A 16,839-nucleotide genomic window follows, 5' to 3' on the forward strand; every position below is an offset into this window, starting at 1 on the left:
ACACTCTGTGCTCCAGCTTTATTACTTTGCCCAAACACACAATGAACACCAACAATGATGATTTCTGAATGCATACCAGAAGTGGTCCAGGCTTAGATCAGTTTAAATATACCTACTCTGAACCTTCCCTTCCTCTTAGCACCCAGTACAGTGAAAGACATCTGTTTATTCATAGTTAAAATGGTTGATCGATTACTGTCATTGTATATTTCAATTAATCCCCCAAGAACCAGATAAAGTAGTTATTACTTTCATTTTATAGGTAAGGAAATGGATGTTCTGAGTGGTTACAAATCTTGCCTAAAATCACACAATGTAGCAGAATTATGATCCCAACTATGCAGTCTTTATCTTTAAGGAGCTCTGGTAGCATAGTGGTTATGAATCGAGCTGCTAAGCTCAAGGTCAGTAGTCTGAAACTACCAGCTCTTCTGCAGGAGAAAGATGAGGCTTTCTGCTCCTGTAAAGATTGACAGCCTTGGAAACCCTATACAGAGTTCCTTTGAGTTGGAACCACCACCACAGTCTTTACCTTTACTCTACATCCTCTTACTAAGCACTTAGACCACATTCTCTTAACTTTTACTTCCCAACCAAATCGTCACCTTTTTAGAATCAGGTACTGGTCTCTTTTATCTTTATATACTCAGTGTCTACCATAGTGCCTGACTGTTAACTGAATGAAAAAGGGTTCCCGAACCCTGCTTTTAGAAAGATTGAAGTCATTGGTTCCACTTGAGATACTTTGAAATGCAATGAGACACAACTGTGGTTCCGTCTAGACCTAGGACTTCATGTAGTTTCAGAGTTATGGTTAGGGCTAGGAGTAAGGTTTGATCTAGTTTTAGGGTTGTTGTTGTGAAGTCTCGTCGAGTCGGTTCCGACCCATAGCGACCCTGTTTAGGGTTTCCAAGGAGCAGCTGGTGAGCTTGAACCATCTATCTTGCAGTTCAAACGGCTTTGCAGTCTGGTGCATTAACCCATAGCACCACACCAAGTTTATTTTTTCTTGACATCTATTTGATTTCCACTTCATTTAGAAGTTCTGTAAATTACATTATTTACTCTTTACATTATGGTTTTGTTGTTGTTACAACTGGTATCTTTAGATCCTTACTTTCAATTCTGTAGGTTTGTTTTACTTTGAATACTTGTATATCTGGTTGGTGTTTCGGTGTGGCACTGTAGGTTGGCTATTCAAACTCACCACCCGCTCCTCAGAAACCCTGTTCAGGGCGCTATGAGTCGGAACGGACGTGACAGTTGTATGCTGGGTGATACTGTCATGTATGTTAGTCTCAGGTTGTTACCTGCTGTTGTTGGTACTCTGTCCAAAGAACTTCCTCTAGTATGTTTTGGTCTGGTTTTCGCATATTCTTTTAAATTTTGTTTATCTGGAAAATGTCTTAATTTCTCCATCATATTTGACAATTTTGCTGGGTATGATTCTTGGGTTGGCCATTTTTTTTCTTTCATATACAAAACTCTGTCAACCCATTGTCTTCTTGCCTTTGTGGTCTTTTTTAGCTGTCCCTTGTATGTAACTTTTCATTTTTCCCAAGCTGCTCTCATATATTCTTCTTCTTGATAGTGTCCCATATAAATAGACTTTTCTTTGGAGTTTTAAATTCTTTCTCCTCTAACAGATGAATATAGTTTTCAAGCTCAGTAATTCAACCTTCCATTGTTTCAGTTCTACTTCTTTGCCCATTCAATGTACTATTTCTAAAATCTTAATATTAATCTTCTAGCTTTCTAATTGTTGTTTTTGTATGGTTTCCAATTTTTCATATACTTTGTCTCATTTGGTCTTGTAATATTTTCCTAAAGTTTTTTCTGTGTTATCTTGGCTCTCCTCAATTTTATCTCAACCAATTGAAGGTACCTAAATATCATTCTTTTACATTTTTCATAGTTCTGGTACCATTTCTGATAGACTATCTTCTGATTCTGTATTTGGGTCACTTGTTTGAGGCACTTTGTCTTGTTTCTTAGTGTAAGCTGAAATTGTGTGTTCTCTCTGAGTATTTAGTTTAGTGATTGTGCGTTGGTGTGTTCTCAGGCACTCACCACATGCTGGATGTGACAGAGACTGGCAGTTCTTTGTTCGCTGGCTATGAGGCATAGTTCAGGATAGGTTCACGCTCCTCCAGAAACAGAGTGGCACTACCCAGTGCCTGACTCCAGGTAGAGCAGAGCTGCATGGGAGAAAGTGCACTGGCTGCTCTGTTGGTAAGGGCAGGGACTGGACACACCCCAGGCTACCAGGAGTGCACAGGACAAGGGAGAACCATACCCCCTTGCCACCAACCTTCAGTTGTGTCCTGTGCATGCAGGCCACTCCATCAGCAGCCATTCAGAGAAGCTCAACATGGCTGCACTATTCCAGGCAGCTGAGAGCCACCCCACTCCCATTTTTCTTCTCTCTCACTGCTCCCATTGGGATTCCTCTTCCAATGGGCACTCAATCCACCCTCAGCCCTCTGCACTGAAGCTCAAGGTTCTAGGATCCCCACCAGTACCTGCTTCACTTGCTCCCAGGTTTTGTTGCAGAGACTACTCCACCATCTTTACACCCCTGATTTGAAGTTTTTGTCTGAAAAATAATTTTTTAAATTAAATTTTCACTTATTTTTTTATCATCACTATTATAATTACACAAAAACATTACAACTTTCTGAAGATGTAAGCCAAATTAGACACCAGAGCCACCAATACCAATGACCATGTGTTTCCTTGAGAAAACTGGAAGATCTTTAGTCTAATGAAACAAAAGGAGCAAGCAGAAAACTCTGCCACTGCTGATTAGTTACCAGTTTCATAGTTATATAAAGGGCTCAATCAGACCTACAATCAAGTCTTTTAGAAATGCCAAAATTCACTGGTGGGTGAGGATGAGAGCAAATGTTTTAATTCAGGCTTTTTACAACCATTAGTAATGAACTATGATTGAGACAAGTTCCATTGTTACAGTAACTCAGAATCATGTAAAAATAATAATTTTAGTTCTTTTATAAGAAGGCAGAATATATTAGCATTTAATCTGCCTGAAAATAACAGTGAGTCACCAGAACTATAAAGATGGCAGTCAGTCATTCAGTCAACAACACTGAAGAAGGCCTGCTGTATGGAACCTCGTTACCAGGAAACAATACTGGTGGTGGAGGCTCAGGTACATTGCTACTGTTATACATTCCCTTTCATGTTTTTGCCATGGTTGCTTTTTTTCACCCCCAGGAAGCACCAACAAATAAACTTCTCTATGCCAAGGATATCCCAACCTATAAAGAGGAAGTCAAATCTTATTATAAAGCAATCAGGGATTTGCCTCCATTGTCATCATCAGAAATGGAAGAATTCTTAACTCAGGAATCTAAGGTACCATTAGAAAACAGACTTAACTTATATTGGGTTACTTATTTAAGAGAAACAGAATTTCTCAACAAGCCTTTCTTTATTTAAGAAACATGAAAATGAATTTAATGAAGAAGTGGCCTTGACAGAAATCTACAAATACATCCTAAAGTATTTTGATGAGGTAAGATTTCAAATTAAAGCTTTTTTTTTTTTTCCTATCTATGAATCAATCCCAGGGATTTGGGTATAGCATTCTATGGGTCACAGGACTGCTCTGGCATCCCAAACAGCCAGGATCTTGGCATTAAGCCAGCACCTGTCCCTGGCTGCCCCTGCGAGTTTTATCATGCTGCCTACCTTTGGAGGAGCCTGAATTTACGTTTGAGTTCATGTGGCCTATAGCCACACTGACTCAAATTAACTTGGATGAGTAAATAGTTGTCCTATTAAATGGGACCAGCTTATGCTGGATTGTAATCTGCTAAAATGAAAGCTAAGATTCTGTATTCAACAGTTATATGACTTAAGAAAAGATTTCAATAAACCATTCTCCTTTATGATTAATTCTCCTAAATCTGGATTTTTTTTTTCTTTGGGAATTCACACAGACACATTGATCAGATGCACTGTTTCCAAATATATGTTAATCCCCCCCTTCCCTGATTCCCCCCCGCTCAGTCATGCTGGGACAGGCTATCCATGTCAGTGGTGAGAATAGCTCACCCATTCCATTTGCTACTTGAAGATCAAGTGAAGCGCTCAGGTAGGGTAGAGGAAATGAGTTCCTTCCACATGATAAGCATCCCTCTTTCCAGGGGTTAGGGGCAACAAGGGAAGCACTGGGGAGGGGAGAGGAGATGAGGGACTACACTGCACAGGAGGGGAGGGGTGGGGGAGGGAAATGTTCATCTCTTACCAAGATGCCCCTGCTTGCTGCACTGAAGGAGAAATATTCATACTTGCTTGCATGTTGGCTGCCCAGGAATGCTTGCTGTGCTTGGAATGGCTGTGACACAATGCATAAAGCAGGGCCTTGAAGTCTGGCCCCATATTTGTAAGCAAATAGTTGGTATTTCTTGTGAGCTTCTATTTTAAGCCAAAGTGTTGTTGATCCTGTGATAATGACTTAGCAAAACAACTTGCAAAGTGAGTACGTAAATGATCGGAGAAAATGTTGGCATCTGTTTCATACAGATTTTACCGCTCACAGCATCAGGAATGCAAAAAAACAAAACAAAACAAAATTTAAAAACAAAAAAGCAAACCAGTTTAATGCTAAAGCCACAATCTCTAAAATAACTGTTCTAATTGTCAACAGATTCTAAATAAACTAGAAAGAGAACGAGGGCTGGAAGAAGCTCAGAAACAACTCTTGCATGTAAAAGTCTTATTTGATGAAAAGAAGAAATGCAAGTGGATGTAAGCACTCTGGGGCCTGGCTTAATCTGGCAAAGTTCTTCCGAAGACTTGGGAGCAAAATGGCTGCTTGGGTTACTCTGTGTCGTTCAGTTTTTCAGTTTGCACATAGGCTCCACTGTCTTTGTAAGAGACCAGGTACATGCACAGCTTTTAGAAAGCAGACCAAACATTGTGCCTGTGGGAACCCTTCTGTAAATAGAGTCGAAGTGGGTGTTGCAGAGAATACAGGGCCAGTAAGCACGTGTCAATATTGTTAACTACAGTCTCCGCTTAAGCACAATAATACAAGTGGTTTTGTTTGAAAGCTACAGCTAGATGCACGTGTGACTACACTGCACCTCTGCAGAAAGGGGACACTGCCAGTGCTCAACACAAAAGGTGAAATGAGTCATTTGGAAACAAGGTGGGGTGCTAGGGCAACCTCGAGGATTCACAGCATTGAAACTTACCCCAGTAGTTCTTGGAAAAGCTGACCGCAGAATTTGGTAGTGTGTACACTTAGCATTCGTGAGTGTGTGTGTGTGTGTGTGTGTTTTTAAACCAAAAACTAACAGTGTTGCAACATTGTTGAAAGGGCTCGTGTTTTTCAGTGGTCACCAACTGCACTCCATCACACTCACCTCCATTTCACCAAGGCGCGCTAAAGCAAGGAGACAATGTATACTTTCCTCCAATGCAAAGATGCCCTTTTGTCTTTCTCCACTTTATTATTATTTTTTTTTTATACTAACTATTTGATTGTGAGTACTGTTTCAGAGAAAAACCTCACTAGCAGTTTATGGAACGCTCTGTGAACAAGTAGCTCACTCTTACAATTCTACATATCTAGACTGGTGTCTCCTTGCTTTAGATTTCAAGTGAACCCTGTGGTTATAAATACTAGTGTGTGGTTTAAAAAAAAAATACATTTTGCATTTCATGAAATTGCTGTTCACACTGGAGTATTATATATAAATATATATATTTAAGGCTCAAGGCCTGAAAATATTAGTATACAACTTGGTATCTTAGTCTTACTCTGTACTTTTTGAAAGTATTCCTCACAGGAGAAAGAATTAAAACCACCCACTTTATTCATGCCTTTCTTTTTAAAAGAATTCCCTTTTCTGTAGTCTTTTTATTGCTGATTTTTTTATTCCTGAATTTTTGCTGCTCATGACCAATTTTCATACCACTGTGTTTTCCTTTTATGAAACCAGAAAGAAGTAAAAAGCCTAACTGCCAACTCTTTCAAGCTTTTCTGTGGCACCTTGTACCCTTGGTGCTCCAAATTCTCCATCTAGGAAATACGTTTTTTCCAAATAGCAAGCAAAACATTGATCACACATTCCTTAAAGTCATTTACCAATACTGTATGTAACATCTGGATTTAAACATGAAATCTTAGATGAATTTTTTTTGCTCCCCAGTATCTGATAAAAAGTGAGGAAGGTGACACCTCAACCAGCGGATCATTAAAGACACAGTTACTGCCCTGAGAGGCACCTTCCCAACCCTGTTGCTTTTGACCATTGTCTGTCCAATGGACACACCTCAAAAAATACTACCAAATAGGTTCCTTATAAGTCTGAAGTTGAGAGGTCTGGCCCCATCGAAGGCTGCTACAGTCATGAAAGGTGTGAAGGAGCTCCTAAGTGAACCCTAGCAGCAAAGTTGAGAGCCAAGGGTAGGAGAGTTGCCCAAGATGTTCCCTTCTTTAGGGTACAGAAATGCTAAGAAATAAGAAAACTCAAAGGATCAGCTACAGCTTTATTTAAGTATTTACTAAATGCTACAGATGAGGATGTCCCTGTCCAGCCCACTGACACACAAGTCCTGTGTGGAGAACTACTTGCTCTTCCACGGACTGTGCTGTTGGGAACTTTGGACAAGTCACTTAACCTCTTTGTGCCTCGATTTCTGTATAATATTTCTAACCTACCTCACTGAGGTGGTGTCAAGATTCACTAATGTATGTAGCGTGTTTGTCAATCCTCCAGTGAAAAGCACGATCTAGATCCACAGTTTGGATCATATTAGCCAAACCCAGAAAATGGCCAAATCAGATGTGTGCTGAGGACAATCAGTCACTGGGTCCATATAAAACAGTAACCAGAGAAACAAATGGCAAACAATTTCTATTTTCAAGTTTCTTTGCATATTTTTTTGGTGCAAAACGATTCATTTATAAACTTTTTTTTCTAACACTAGTGTCTACAGCAGCATTTAAAAATTATTTGGTTACCTTTTCTGTGTTAGGATTTGAAGTCTTTTTCTTATTGTATACTTGATTGAAGCTGTTCTTGGAGATGAATGTTTTAAATGTCTATATCCAAAAATAAACATTTTGATGTAACCGTGGACTCTGTCTTTTTTTCTTGCTTGCTTTCAATTTCAAGCAATAGTTGTTGTTTTTTAATTCTAAGTGTCTGCATGAAAACTAATTATTTCCCAGAAGCAAGATGCCACTGTATACTGTTTATGAATAAGCAGATCTACATTAAATAAATCTAAAGCTAGTTTCTTGCTAACTGATGCTAAGGGCAGTTCAAATACATTCCAGTCTCAAAGACTTCTGGGTAATGACTCTTCCACTCAGTTTGGCAGGCTTGAGCTTTGCCTTGTTGACATGAATTACTCCAGCAGAATTCCTCTAAAAGACGTTACATGAAAAGCTTCTGGTAGGGGCACAATGGAAAAAAAGTACATAATGGCATGCTTGGGGATGTGCAGAACTAAAACACTGGTCATTATTTGGTTAGAATCAACATAACAGAACACAAATTTAAATACCAACTTGTATAGGAAACCTTCTGAGTTCAAGTTTTATAATCAATGCCCCCCCCCCTTCTTTTACTACACCAAAAGGATTAAACTATTTGAACATCACTTTTTTCTATTAATTCTAACTCAAAGCCAAACTCAATGAAATCCACACATTGCTAAATATGTATCGTCAAGGTGAAATTAAGCATAAGACGATATAGTTTAGGTAGAAAAATATTTATTAAGCTCTATAATAAATTAAGTGCACACAGGTTTTAGAAAAGGTATCTTTTTGTAATGAACATATATTTAGATAACTTATTTTATTTTTTAAGCTGACTTTTTAAATTGTCATTTTTTTTCGAGAACTAGAGGTTTATAACTCCTCTGTATATACAGTAAACCAGAGGATGTTTGTTGCCCCTACTATGCCAGACATCTCAAGGATGAAGCAGAGGGAATTCATCATGGGCACATTTTAGGCAAAATGCCAAAAAAAGTAAAAAGTCAATAAATACTTTATCTCTGAAATAATTTCTCTTAATGCTTCATTTGCCATTAGTATCTTAAAATCCCAAACTAATGAAATACAGTATAGGAGTTGGTACCTTTCCTCGAGGCACATGCAAGCGTTTTGGCAAACAGTAATGAAGTATCTAGATGCCACATACAGTAAAGCTTTACTGAGTCACTGCTTTCACCACTTCTGATCTGTCTTTTCTCTAAGACCATCAGTCCCCAGGAGATCCAAGTTCCTCTAGCTGTTTTCTTTGTGTTGTTTCCAGTTCTTCTAGTCTTTTACGCAGTAAAGAGAGTTCCCTTTGATGTTGTTCCTCCTTGAAATGTGAAGAAAGCACAAATTACTAAAAGAAAAACTAAGGAAAAGTAACTTAAGCAGCAGCCTCAGACAGCCTCTTTCATATAGACCTGCAACATCTGGCAAGCAAACAATGAGCGTTTTAGCAGTTTAAGAACAGAGCAGCATGGGCTAGACCACTAAGCAGTCCTCACTTCTCTGCTGCCTTAGGTTCTAACCTTAAGCATTACAGAGTCAGTCTTTTTCTTTTTTTTTTTCCTAGCAGAAAAATTCATTCAGGGAGTGATTTAGAAAATGCTAATGTGAGGCCCAGGTGTGCTTCTACTGCAGCTGTCTGACAGAACTGGAGTTTAACAGGAACATATTATAAACAATGCACTTAGTGACTAAATCTTCAGGGCTTACATTATTATAAAATGCAATTACTTATTAATAGTCTATCTTCTAAAAATCATTCCATCAATTTGATTCCTTCAATATTTCAGTTTACTGATATAGTAGAATGAGATCGGATTTTGGAATCACACAGATTTAGGTTTGAAACTCAACTCTTTCACTTACTAGCCATGTTGTTAGGCACTGAGTTAATTTCAAGTCACAGCAACCCCATGTGGCAGAGTAGAACTCCATAAGGATTTCTCAGCTACAGCACTGTAGGGTAAGCATAGGACTGCTAACTGAAAGGTAGGCAGATCAAACCCACCCACCAGCCTCTCTTCGGACACCCTATACAAGATTGCCGTGAGTCAGAATTGACTCAAGGACACTTAAAATCAATAAAGTTTTCTTGAACTGATTGCCAGATCTTTCAGAAAGTCACTAGCTGGGTTTGAACCACTCACTAACCTCTCAGTTAACAAAGGCTTAACTATTACACCACCAGGGCTCTGTTATTACCTCTGGCCTTATGCAAGTCACTTCACCTCTCCAACTCAGTTCCCTCATGTATAAATTGCTGTTGTTAAGTGCCATCTAGTCGATTCCAACCCACAACAACCCAAGATACACCAGAATGAAACATCACCCAGTCCTGCAACATCCTCACAATTCCTGGTACACCTGAGTCTACTGTTGCTGCCACTGTGCCAATCCATCTCGTTAGGGGTCTCCCTCTCTTTCACTGTCCCTCCACTTTACCAAGCATGATATTCTTCTTCTCCAGGGACTGGTCCCTCCTGACAATATGTCCCATGTATGACAGACAAAGTCTGGCCATCTTGGTTTCTAAGGAACATTCTGTTTGCACTTCTTCCAACATACTTTAGTTTGTTCTTCTGGCAATCCATGGTGCCTTTAATATTCTTCTCCAACACCATAACTCAAATGCATCAATTCTTGTGTGGTCATCATTATTAAATGTCTAACTTTCACATGCATATGAGGAAATTAAAAATACCATGGTAGAGTCAGGCACACTTTAGTCCCCTAACATCTTTGTTTCTTCAACACTTTAAAGAGCTTTTATGCAGCAGAGTTGCGTAATGTAACTTGTCATTTAATTTCTTGACTGCTGCTTCCATGAGTATTGATGGTGGAGCTGAGCAAAATGAAGTAAGTCTTCGACAACTTCAATATTTTCTCCATTTATCTTGATGTTTATTGGTTCCAATGTGAGAATTTTTGTTTTCTTTACATTGTGGTGCAATGCATACTGAACACTGTGGTCTTTGATCTTCATCAGTATCTATTTTAATTCTTCTCAACTTTCAGCAAGCAAGGTTGTATTATCTGCATATCACAAATTGTTACTAAGTCTTCTATCCTGATGCCATGCTTATCAGATTATTTGCTTAGCATATAGATTGAATAAGTATGGTGAAAGAATACAACCCTGGCATATACTTTTCAGATTTTACACCATTCAGGGTCCCCATGTTCTGTTCTGTTTAAATGACTGCCTCTTGGTCTATGTACAGGTTCCTCATTAGCATGAACAAGTATTCCGGAATACTAATTTCTAAGGTTTTGTCCATAGCTTGTCATGAACAAAAGCCTTTGCGTAGCCAATTAAGTATAAGTAAACATCTTTCTGGAGTCCTGATGTGGTGCTGTGGGTTAATGTGCTGGATTGCAAGGTCAGTGGTACAAGCTCACCAGCCGCTCCTCAGAAACCCAATATAGGGTCGCTATGAGTTAGAACTGACGCTATGGCATACAACAACAACAAACATCTTTCTGGTTTTCTCTGCTTTCAGCCAAGATCCATCTGACGTCAGCAATGATATCCCTCATTCCACGTTCTTGTCTGAATCTGGCTTGAACCTCTGGAAGTTCCCTGTCAATATATGATTATAACTGTTTTTGTATTGGTGGTGGTAATGTGCCATGAAGTCGTTCCAACTCATAGCGACCCTGTACAGGGTTTCCGAGGCTGTAAATATTTACGGGAGCAACAAGCCTCATCTTTCTCCCACGGAACAGCTGGTAGTTTTGAACTGCTGACCTTATTTAAGGTTTGCAGCCCGGTTCATAACCACTACACTGCCAGAGCTCTTCACATGGGATATCAATGATATCGTCTCACGAGTTCTGCTTTACCGTCAGGTCACTTCTCTTAGGAATGGGCACAAATATGGATCTCTTCCAGTCAACTAGTCAGGCAGTTGTCTTTCAAATTGTTGGGCATATATGAGTGAGTGCCTCCAGTGCTGCACCAGTTTGTTGAAAGATTTCAATTTGTGTTCCATCAATTCCCAGTGCTTTGTTCTTTGCCAGTGGCTTCAATGTACTTTGGACTTCTTCCTTCAGGACCACTGGCTCTTCATCATATGCTATCCCTTGAAATGGCTGAACATAGACCATTTCTTTTTGGTACAGTGACTCTGTGTATTCCTTCCATCTTCTTTGGATGCTTTCTCCATCATTCAATATTTTGTCCAGAGAATCCTTTAGTATTGCAAGTCAAGGCTTCAGTTTGATCCTCAGTTCCATCAGCTTGAGAAACGCTAAGTGTGTCTTTCCTTTTTAGTTTCCAGATCTTTGCACATTTCATTTTAATATTTGACTTTGTCTTCTTGGGCTGCCCTTTGAAATTCCATGTTCAGTTAATTTACCTCTTCATTTCTTCCATTTACTTTATTATCTCTACACTAGAGAGCAAGATTCCAACTCTCTTCTGACAGTCATTTTGATCATATTTTTCTTGTCTTCTGAATGACATTTTGCTTTTTTCCTGTATGATGTTTTTGATGTCATCCACAAGTCTTCTGGCTTTCAGTCATTAGTGTCTAATGTATCAAATCTGTTTTTGAGATGATCTCCAAATTCAGGTAAGGTATGTTAAAAGTCATATTTTGGCTCTTAGGGTTTGCTTAAATTTTCTTCAACTTTGGCCTGAGCTTGCATATGGTCAATTGATGGTAAGCTCCACAATCTGCCCCTGGCCTTTTTTTTGGCTACTGATATGGAGCTTTTTCCATCATTTCTTTCCACAGATTTAGTCAATTTGATTTCTGTGTATTCTATGTAGTGAAATTCATGTGTATAATCATCTTTTATGTTTTTAAGAAAAAGGTATTTGCAATGAAGTCCCTAGTCTTGCAAAATTCTATCATGTGCAAGTTAAGAATAATAATAACTGGTGCCTTAAACCATTTTTCATTGTTGTTGTTGTCATATGCCATCGAGTTGGAACCGACTCATAGCGACCCCATGCACAGCAGAACGAGACAATGTCCGATCCTGGGCCAACCTCACTACCGCTGCCACACTTGAGTCCATCAATGATGCTACCTGGCCAATCCATCTCATTAGGGGTCTTCCTCTTTTTCTCTGATCCTCCACCTTACCCAGCATAACATCCTTCTCCAGCAACTGTTTCCTCCAGACAATATGTCCAAAGTAGGAGAGACGAAGCTTTGTCATCCTGGCCTCCAAGGAGCACTCTGGCTGCACTTCTTCCAAAACAGATCTATTGGTTCTTTTGGCAGTCCATGGCACTTTCAGTATTCTCCTCCAACACCACAACTCAAAGGCATCAATTCTTCTACGATCCTCCTTAATCACTGTCCAGCTTTCACATCCATATGAGGCTATTGAAAACACCATGGCCTGGGTCAGGTGCACCTTAGTCCTCAAGCTGACATCTCTGCTCTTCAATACTTTAAAAAGTTCCTGTGCAGCAGATTTGCCTAATGCAATACTTCGTCTGATCTCTTGACTGCTGCTTCCGCGAGTGTTGATAGTTGATCCAAGAAGAATGAAGTCCTTGACAACTTCAATCTTTTCCCCATTGATAAGAATGTTATTTATTGGTCCAGTGGTGAGGATTTTTGTTTTCTTGACATTGAGATGTAATCCATATCAAAGACTGTGCTCTTTAATCTTCATAAGTAAATGTTTCAAGTCCTCTTCACTTTCAGCGATCAAGGTTGTATCATCTGCATATCGCAGGCTGTTAATGAGTCTTCCTCCAATCCTTTCATTAGGATTAGATAAAAAACAGTACCTGGTACTAGTAAATACTCAATGGTACATGAGTGAGCTACAAACTCGGTTATTCAGGAAGAATTAAGTTTCTTCTTTTCTATTGGCCAACTGAGTATTCTACTCTTGGCACCATCACTAAAAGATTTCTCTGGTCAATGAAAGGGAAAAGTTAAAACTGACTGGGCTTAATTGGAATAAGTTACTTTGATAGCTAATTCTGAGTACTGATCATTCACAGGCTTTTTAACTTTTTATTTAAACAGGTAAAAACCTACAGAAATGTTTGCCTACCTTTTTCCCCTAACATAAATATACATACCTGAAGATGAGGAGGAAAGGAGAGTTCCATGCCTGGAATCATGTTTGATGACTGAAGGCTAACAGGATGGATAGATGCTGTCGGAGGCATGTTAGGAACCAAAATTAAACTGCGAAATTCATTATGCCTTCTCTGTATATCCTTTAGTCTTTTTTGAATCCTTGTATATTCTTCGATTGGAACATTTTGTCTTAAAAGGGGAAAAAAATCATGTTACTCTTCTTTAATATAGTTATACTGGACAGAAGAGAAGTATGGTTCACAGAATATAATTTTTAATGAGAGAAATTAATTTCTAAATTAGAAATTTTATCTATATATAGATAGGTAAAATTCCCATTACCCTAAAGGATAAACAGAAATCTGACATTGCATCATAATCATATGTTACCATTAACAATGCCAGTTATCACCTTACTCAAAAGTTTCATTTGTGCTCTTGAAACCAAGAAAGACACCCTTTATCTTACAGAAGGAAACAAATGGAAATACAGAAAACACTAGGCTGTACCTTATGAAATTGCCACTTTTATGGAAGAACTACTGTCATATATAAGTTCATATGGCTCAACCTAATTTTTAAAATGTAAAAAAGGGAAATTGAAAAGGGGAAGTTACCCAACTTTAGAAAAATGAGCTGGAAAAACAAGCTAACTTGTAAGCCTTTAACAGATCATCTAATTGGTCCTAACACAACAATTACTCGAAGTTTACCATGTTCTGTGCCATAGCTGCCCAATCTTGAAGTGATATTTCAATATCAATTAGAATTAATGGAAAAGGTAAGTAAGTTGACGTTGTTTTAGAATTTGGTGTTTAGAATGAATGTGCTTTGGAACAGAGTATTACATAGTTGGCATTAATTCCACAGTCTAGAAGCTTCTGTTCTAAGAAACAGCTGTTGACATTTTGGTAACATTTATACCCAGTGTACATCATAAAACATCACTTCTTAATATAACAGACAATTTCTATAACAGTACTTGAAGACCTAAAGTGCTGAAGGCTACCACTAATTAGCTGAATCTGAAAAGATTTTTTTTTTATTAACTGGAATCAAATGTGTTATAAATGCAACTAATGATTCTTTCAATCCTTTGAGAAATATGTAACTTAAAAAAAACACCTGACTAAATATGGTAACTCTTCTCCACTTAAAAAAGGATACCAGTGCTGATTATTGGCCGTGCTTGGATGTCTCTGCAAAAGCCAAAGCTATAGCCCAATAATATTTCCACATGGTGTAACCAAAATCTGATCTTTGATTCAAAGCTACAATTTAAAGCTCTATGCAACAGCTGCAGCTGTTTTGATGTCTCAGCAGCAAGAATTTTGTACCACTCCTGGGTACCAAAGCAAGCTCCTGTGCATGCTGATCTCTCCTATCAGTCCTAAGCACAACACAAACACCTGGCAAATCTAGTAATATTTTGGTGTGAAGAACATTCCGTCTGAAGAAGGGAGACAGAAATGAATAATGGAGTTAGGGGTATCAAACAGATTTAGAATTTTTTAAAACACAGTACATAGTTAAAAAGAAAATATAATGTGTATTATACTAAGAAAGTTTTATAACATCAAAATAAGCATATGGATGTCTATAGACATAAAACATTACCTATTCAACACCTGATTTTCTGTTTCCAATTCTTCTCTCTTTGCATCCAAAACTTCTACTTTTTCCTGAAGTCTCTTCAATTTGTTTTCATGAAGAGATTTTCTCTAGAAAAACAATTAAAATGAGCATATATCTTATTTGAACATAGTATCTTATTTGAACAAAATAATAGAGTGAATATTTGACTCTCCAAAAATCCTTTATTTAGAAATGAGTATTTATTATTTAGAAAAGATTAGTAGGTCTAACTGTAATTGAAAACTGCAAAGACAATAAAGCACAGACATACCTCCTATCTTCAATGTGACAAACTGAATTAGTATTTACGCCAAACCATAAAACTGGTCACAGTGACTAAATTGCTACAAGTAACATATCTGAGAAGATACCTGATATGAAATCACAAGCTCTTAATTTTCACAGAAGGTATCATGGGTTGAAAATAAATGAACAAAAATTCAAAATTAAAAGCTTGCTTGCATTAATAAATTGCTACTGAATTAAAGGATCAGAAAGGTAAGATTTTTGGATGCAGCTCAATTTCTAAATATTAATAAGGGAAAGAGAAAACTCTACACAAAGGGAAAATTTTTCTTAAAACAAACATGGTGTGGTTTCATTAAATAGTGAGGGGGAAAAAATCTACGTATAATGCAAAAAGTTTATGTAGGACAAAAAAAAATGTTTTTTTCAGTTTTATAAACAGTTTATTGGTTTTGTTTGTTAACAAGAAAATACCTACAATGTTAGAACTTATTTAGTAGCTATAAAAACTTGTGGATATTTTCCCCTTTTTTACTGATGTATAACAGGTTTATGGAACATAAATGTAAAATTCAATGGAAAACCACAGGCACACGCTGGTGTAATTGCCTGTTGTTGTTGTTGTTGTGAAGTGCCATCAAGTCGATTCCAACCCATAGCAACCCTGTATAGGGTTTCCAAGGAGCAGCTGGTGAGCTTAAACCACCGACCTTGCAGTTCAAACACTTTGCAGTATTCTCAATAAGAATACTGTCATGCCCAAAGCATCTCTACCCTTCAGCTCAAACAGACCCCGTCAGAAAGAGTAACGAATTGACTTCTAAAGCTCGAGCTAGCTTTTGCTTATTTTTGAATTTCATATAAATTGAATCATAGTATATACTTGTACAAGTGGCTATTTTCTTTTACTTAGTATTATGTTTGTAAGATTTCTTCATGTCATTGCTTACAACTATGTTTCATTCACTGTTACAGATGGTAGTCCACTTATGAACATTATATAATTTAGCACAGTAACCCAGTCCATGGTTAAGGGTCATTTGGGCTATTTCCATTTGGGACTACTAAAAATGATACTGCTAAGGCCATTCCATCACATGCTTCCCATTGCTCCACACCTTGCAGCAGCACGCAGAAGGCTCCACTGTGCTTCTCCCATACACCCTGGAAAGGAACCACTCTTCTGACCTTTATCACCATATGTATCCATTTACAGGTAATTAAAAAACCAAACACATTGCTGTCAAGTCAATTCAGACTCAAAGCAACCATACAGAACAGAGGAGTTTTCTGGATTTTAAATCTTTGTGAAAGCAGAGTGTCACATCTTTTTTCTGTATAGCAGCTTGTGGGGTCGAACCGTCAACATGTCTGTTAGCTTCTTTTACGTGTCTGTATCTCCATCCATTCATCCGTATAATAGAAATGATGTGGTATTACTCTTTTATATCTGTTTTTTCCCCCCTAAAACTATATCTAAATGTCTAAAAGTCATGTTATAGCTGTCACAGTAGTCCTTGTTCATTATGATATCATTTTCACTGTAAATTATGACTATATCATAATTTATCTGTTTTTGTACGGATGAAATCTGAATTGTATACAGTTTGGGGCCATTATGAATGTTTCATGAACATGACTTTTGAGGGACAGAAATACTCATTTCTCTTGAGTGTATTTCCAAAAGTGGGTCATGTTGTTGTCGTCGTTGTTGTCAGGTGCCATCGAGTCGGAACCAACTCATAGCGACACCATGCACAGAAGAACGAAACAATGTCTGATCCTGGGCCAACCTCAATACCGCTGCCACACTTGAGTCCATCAATGATGCCACCTGGCTGATCCATCTCGTTGGGGGTCTTCCTCTTTTTC

At 38.1% G+C, this 16,839-nt stretch overlaps 2 protein-coding genes across 2 annotated transcripts in view; one reads left to right on the top strand and one right to left on the bottom strand.

Annotated features, from left to right (window-relative positions):
• Positions 1-5,056, top strand: part of PLXNC1 (plexin C1) — a 239,895-nt gene extending 234,839 nt beyond the window's left edge. Inside the window, exons 29-31 of the mRNA XM_006871793.1 lie at positions 3,238-3,378; positions 3,464-3,538; positions 4,676-5,056. Of these exons, the coding sequence (XP_006871855.1) occupies positions 3,238-3,378; positions 3,464-3,538; positions 4,676-4,780 (321 nt within the window). The 3' untranslated portion in view covers positions 4,781-5,056. The remainder of the gene's footprint in view (positions 1-3,237; positions 3,379-3,463; positions 3,539-4,675) is intronic.
• Positions 5,057-8,252: 3,196 nt separating this feature from the next.
• The window catches only part of CCDC41 (coiled-coil domain containing 41), a 122,362-nt gene continuing 113,775 nt past the window's right edge, over positions 8,253-16,839 (bottom strand). Inside the window, exons 13-15 of the mRNA XM_006871810.1 lie at positions 14,704-14,807; positions 13,086-13,275; positions 8,253-8,357 (exon numbers count right to left, since the gene is read on the bottom strand). Coding sequence (XP_006871872.1) covers positions 8,253-8,357; positions 13,086-13,275; positions 14,704-14,807 — 399 coding nt within the window. The remainder of the gene's footprint in view (positions 8,358-13,085; positions 13,276-14,703; positions 14,808-16,839) is intronic.

Source organism: Chrysochloris asiatica, unplaced genomic scaffold (assembly GCF_000296735.1).
Source record: "Chrysochloris asiatica unplaced genomic scaffold, ChrAsi1.0 scaffold00174, whole genome shotgun sequence".
NCBI classification, from domain to species: domain Eukaryota; kingdom Metazoa; phylum Chordata; class Mammalia; order Afrosoricida; family Chrysochloridae; genus Chrysochloris; species Chrysochloris asiatica.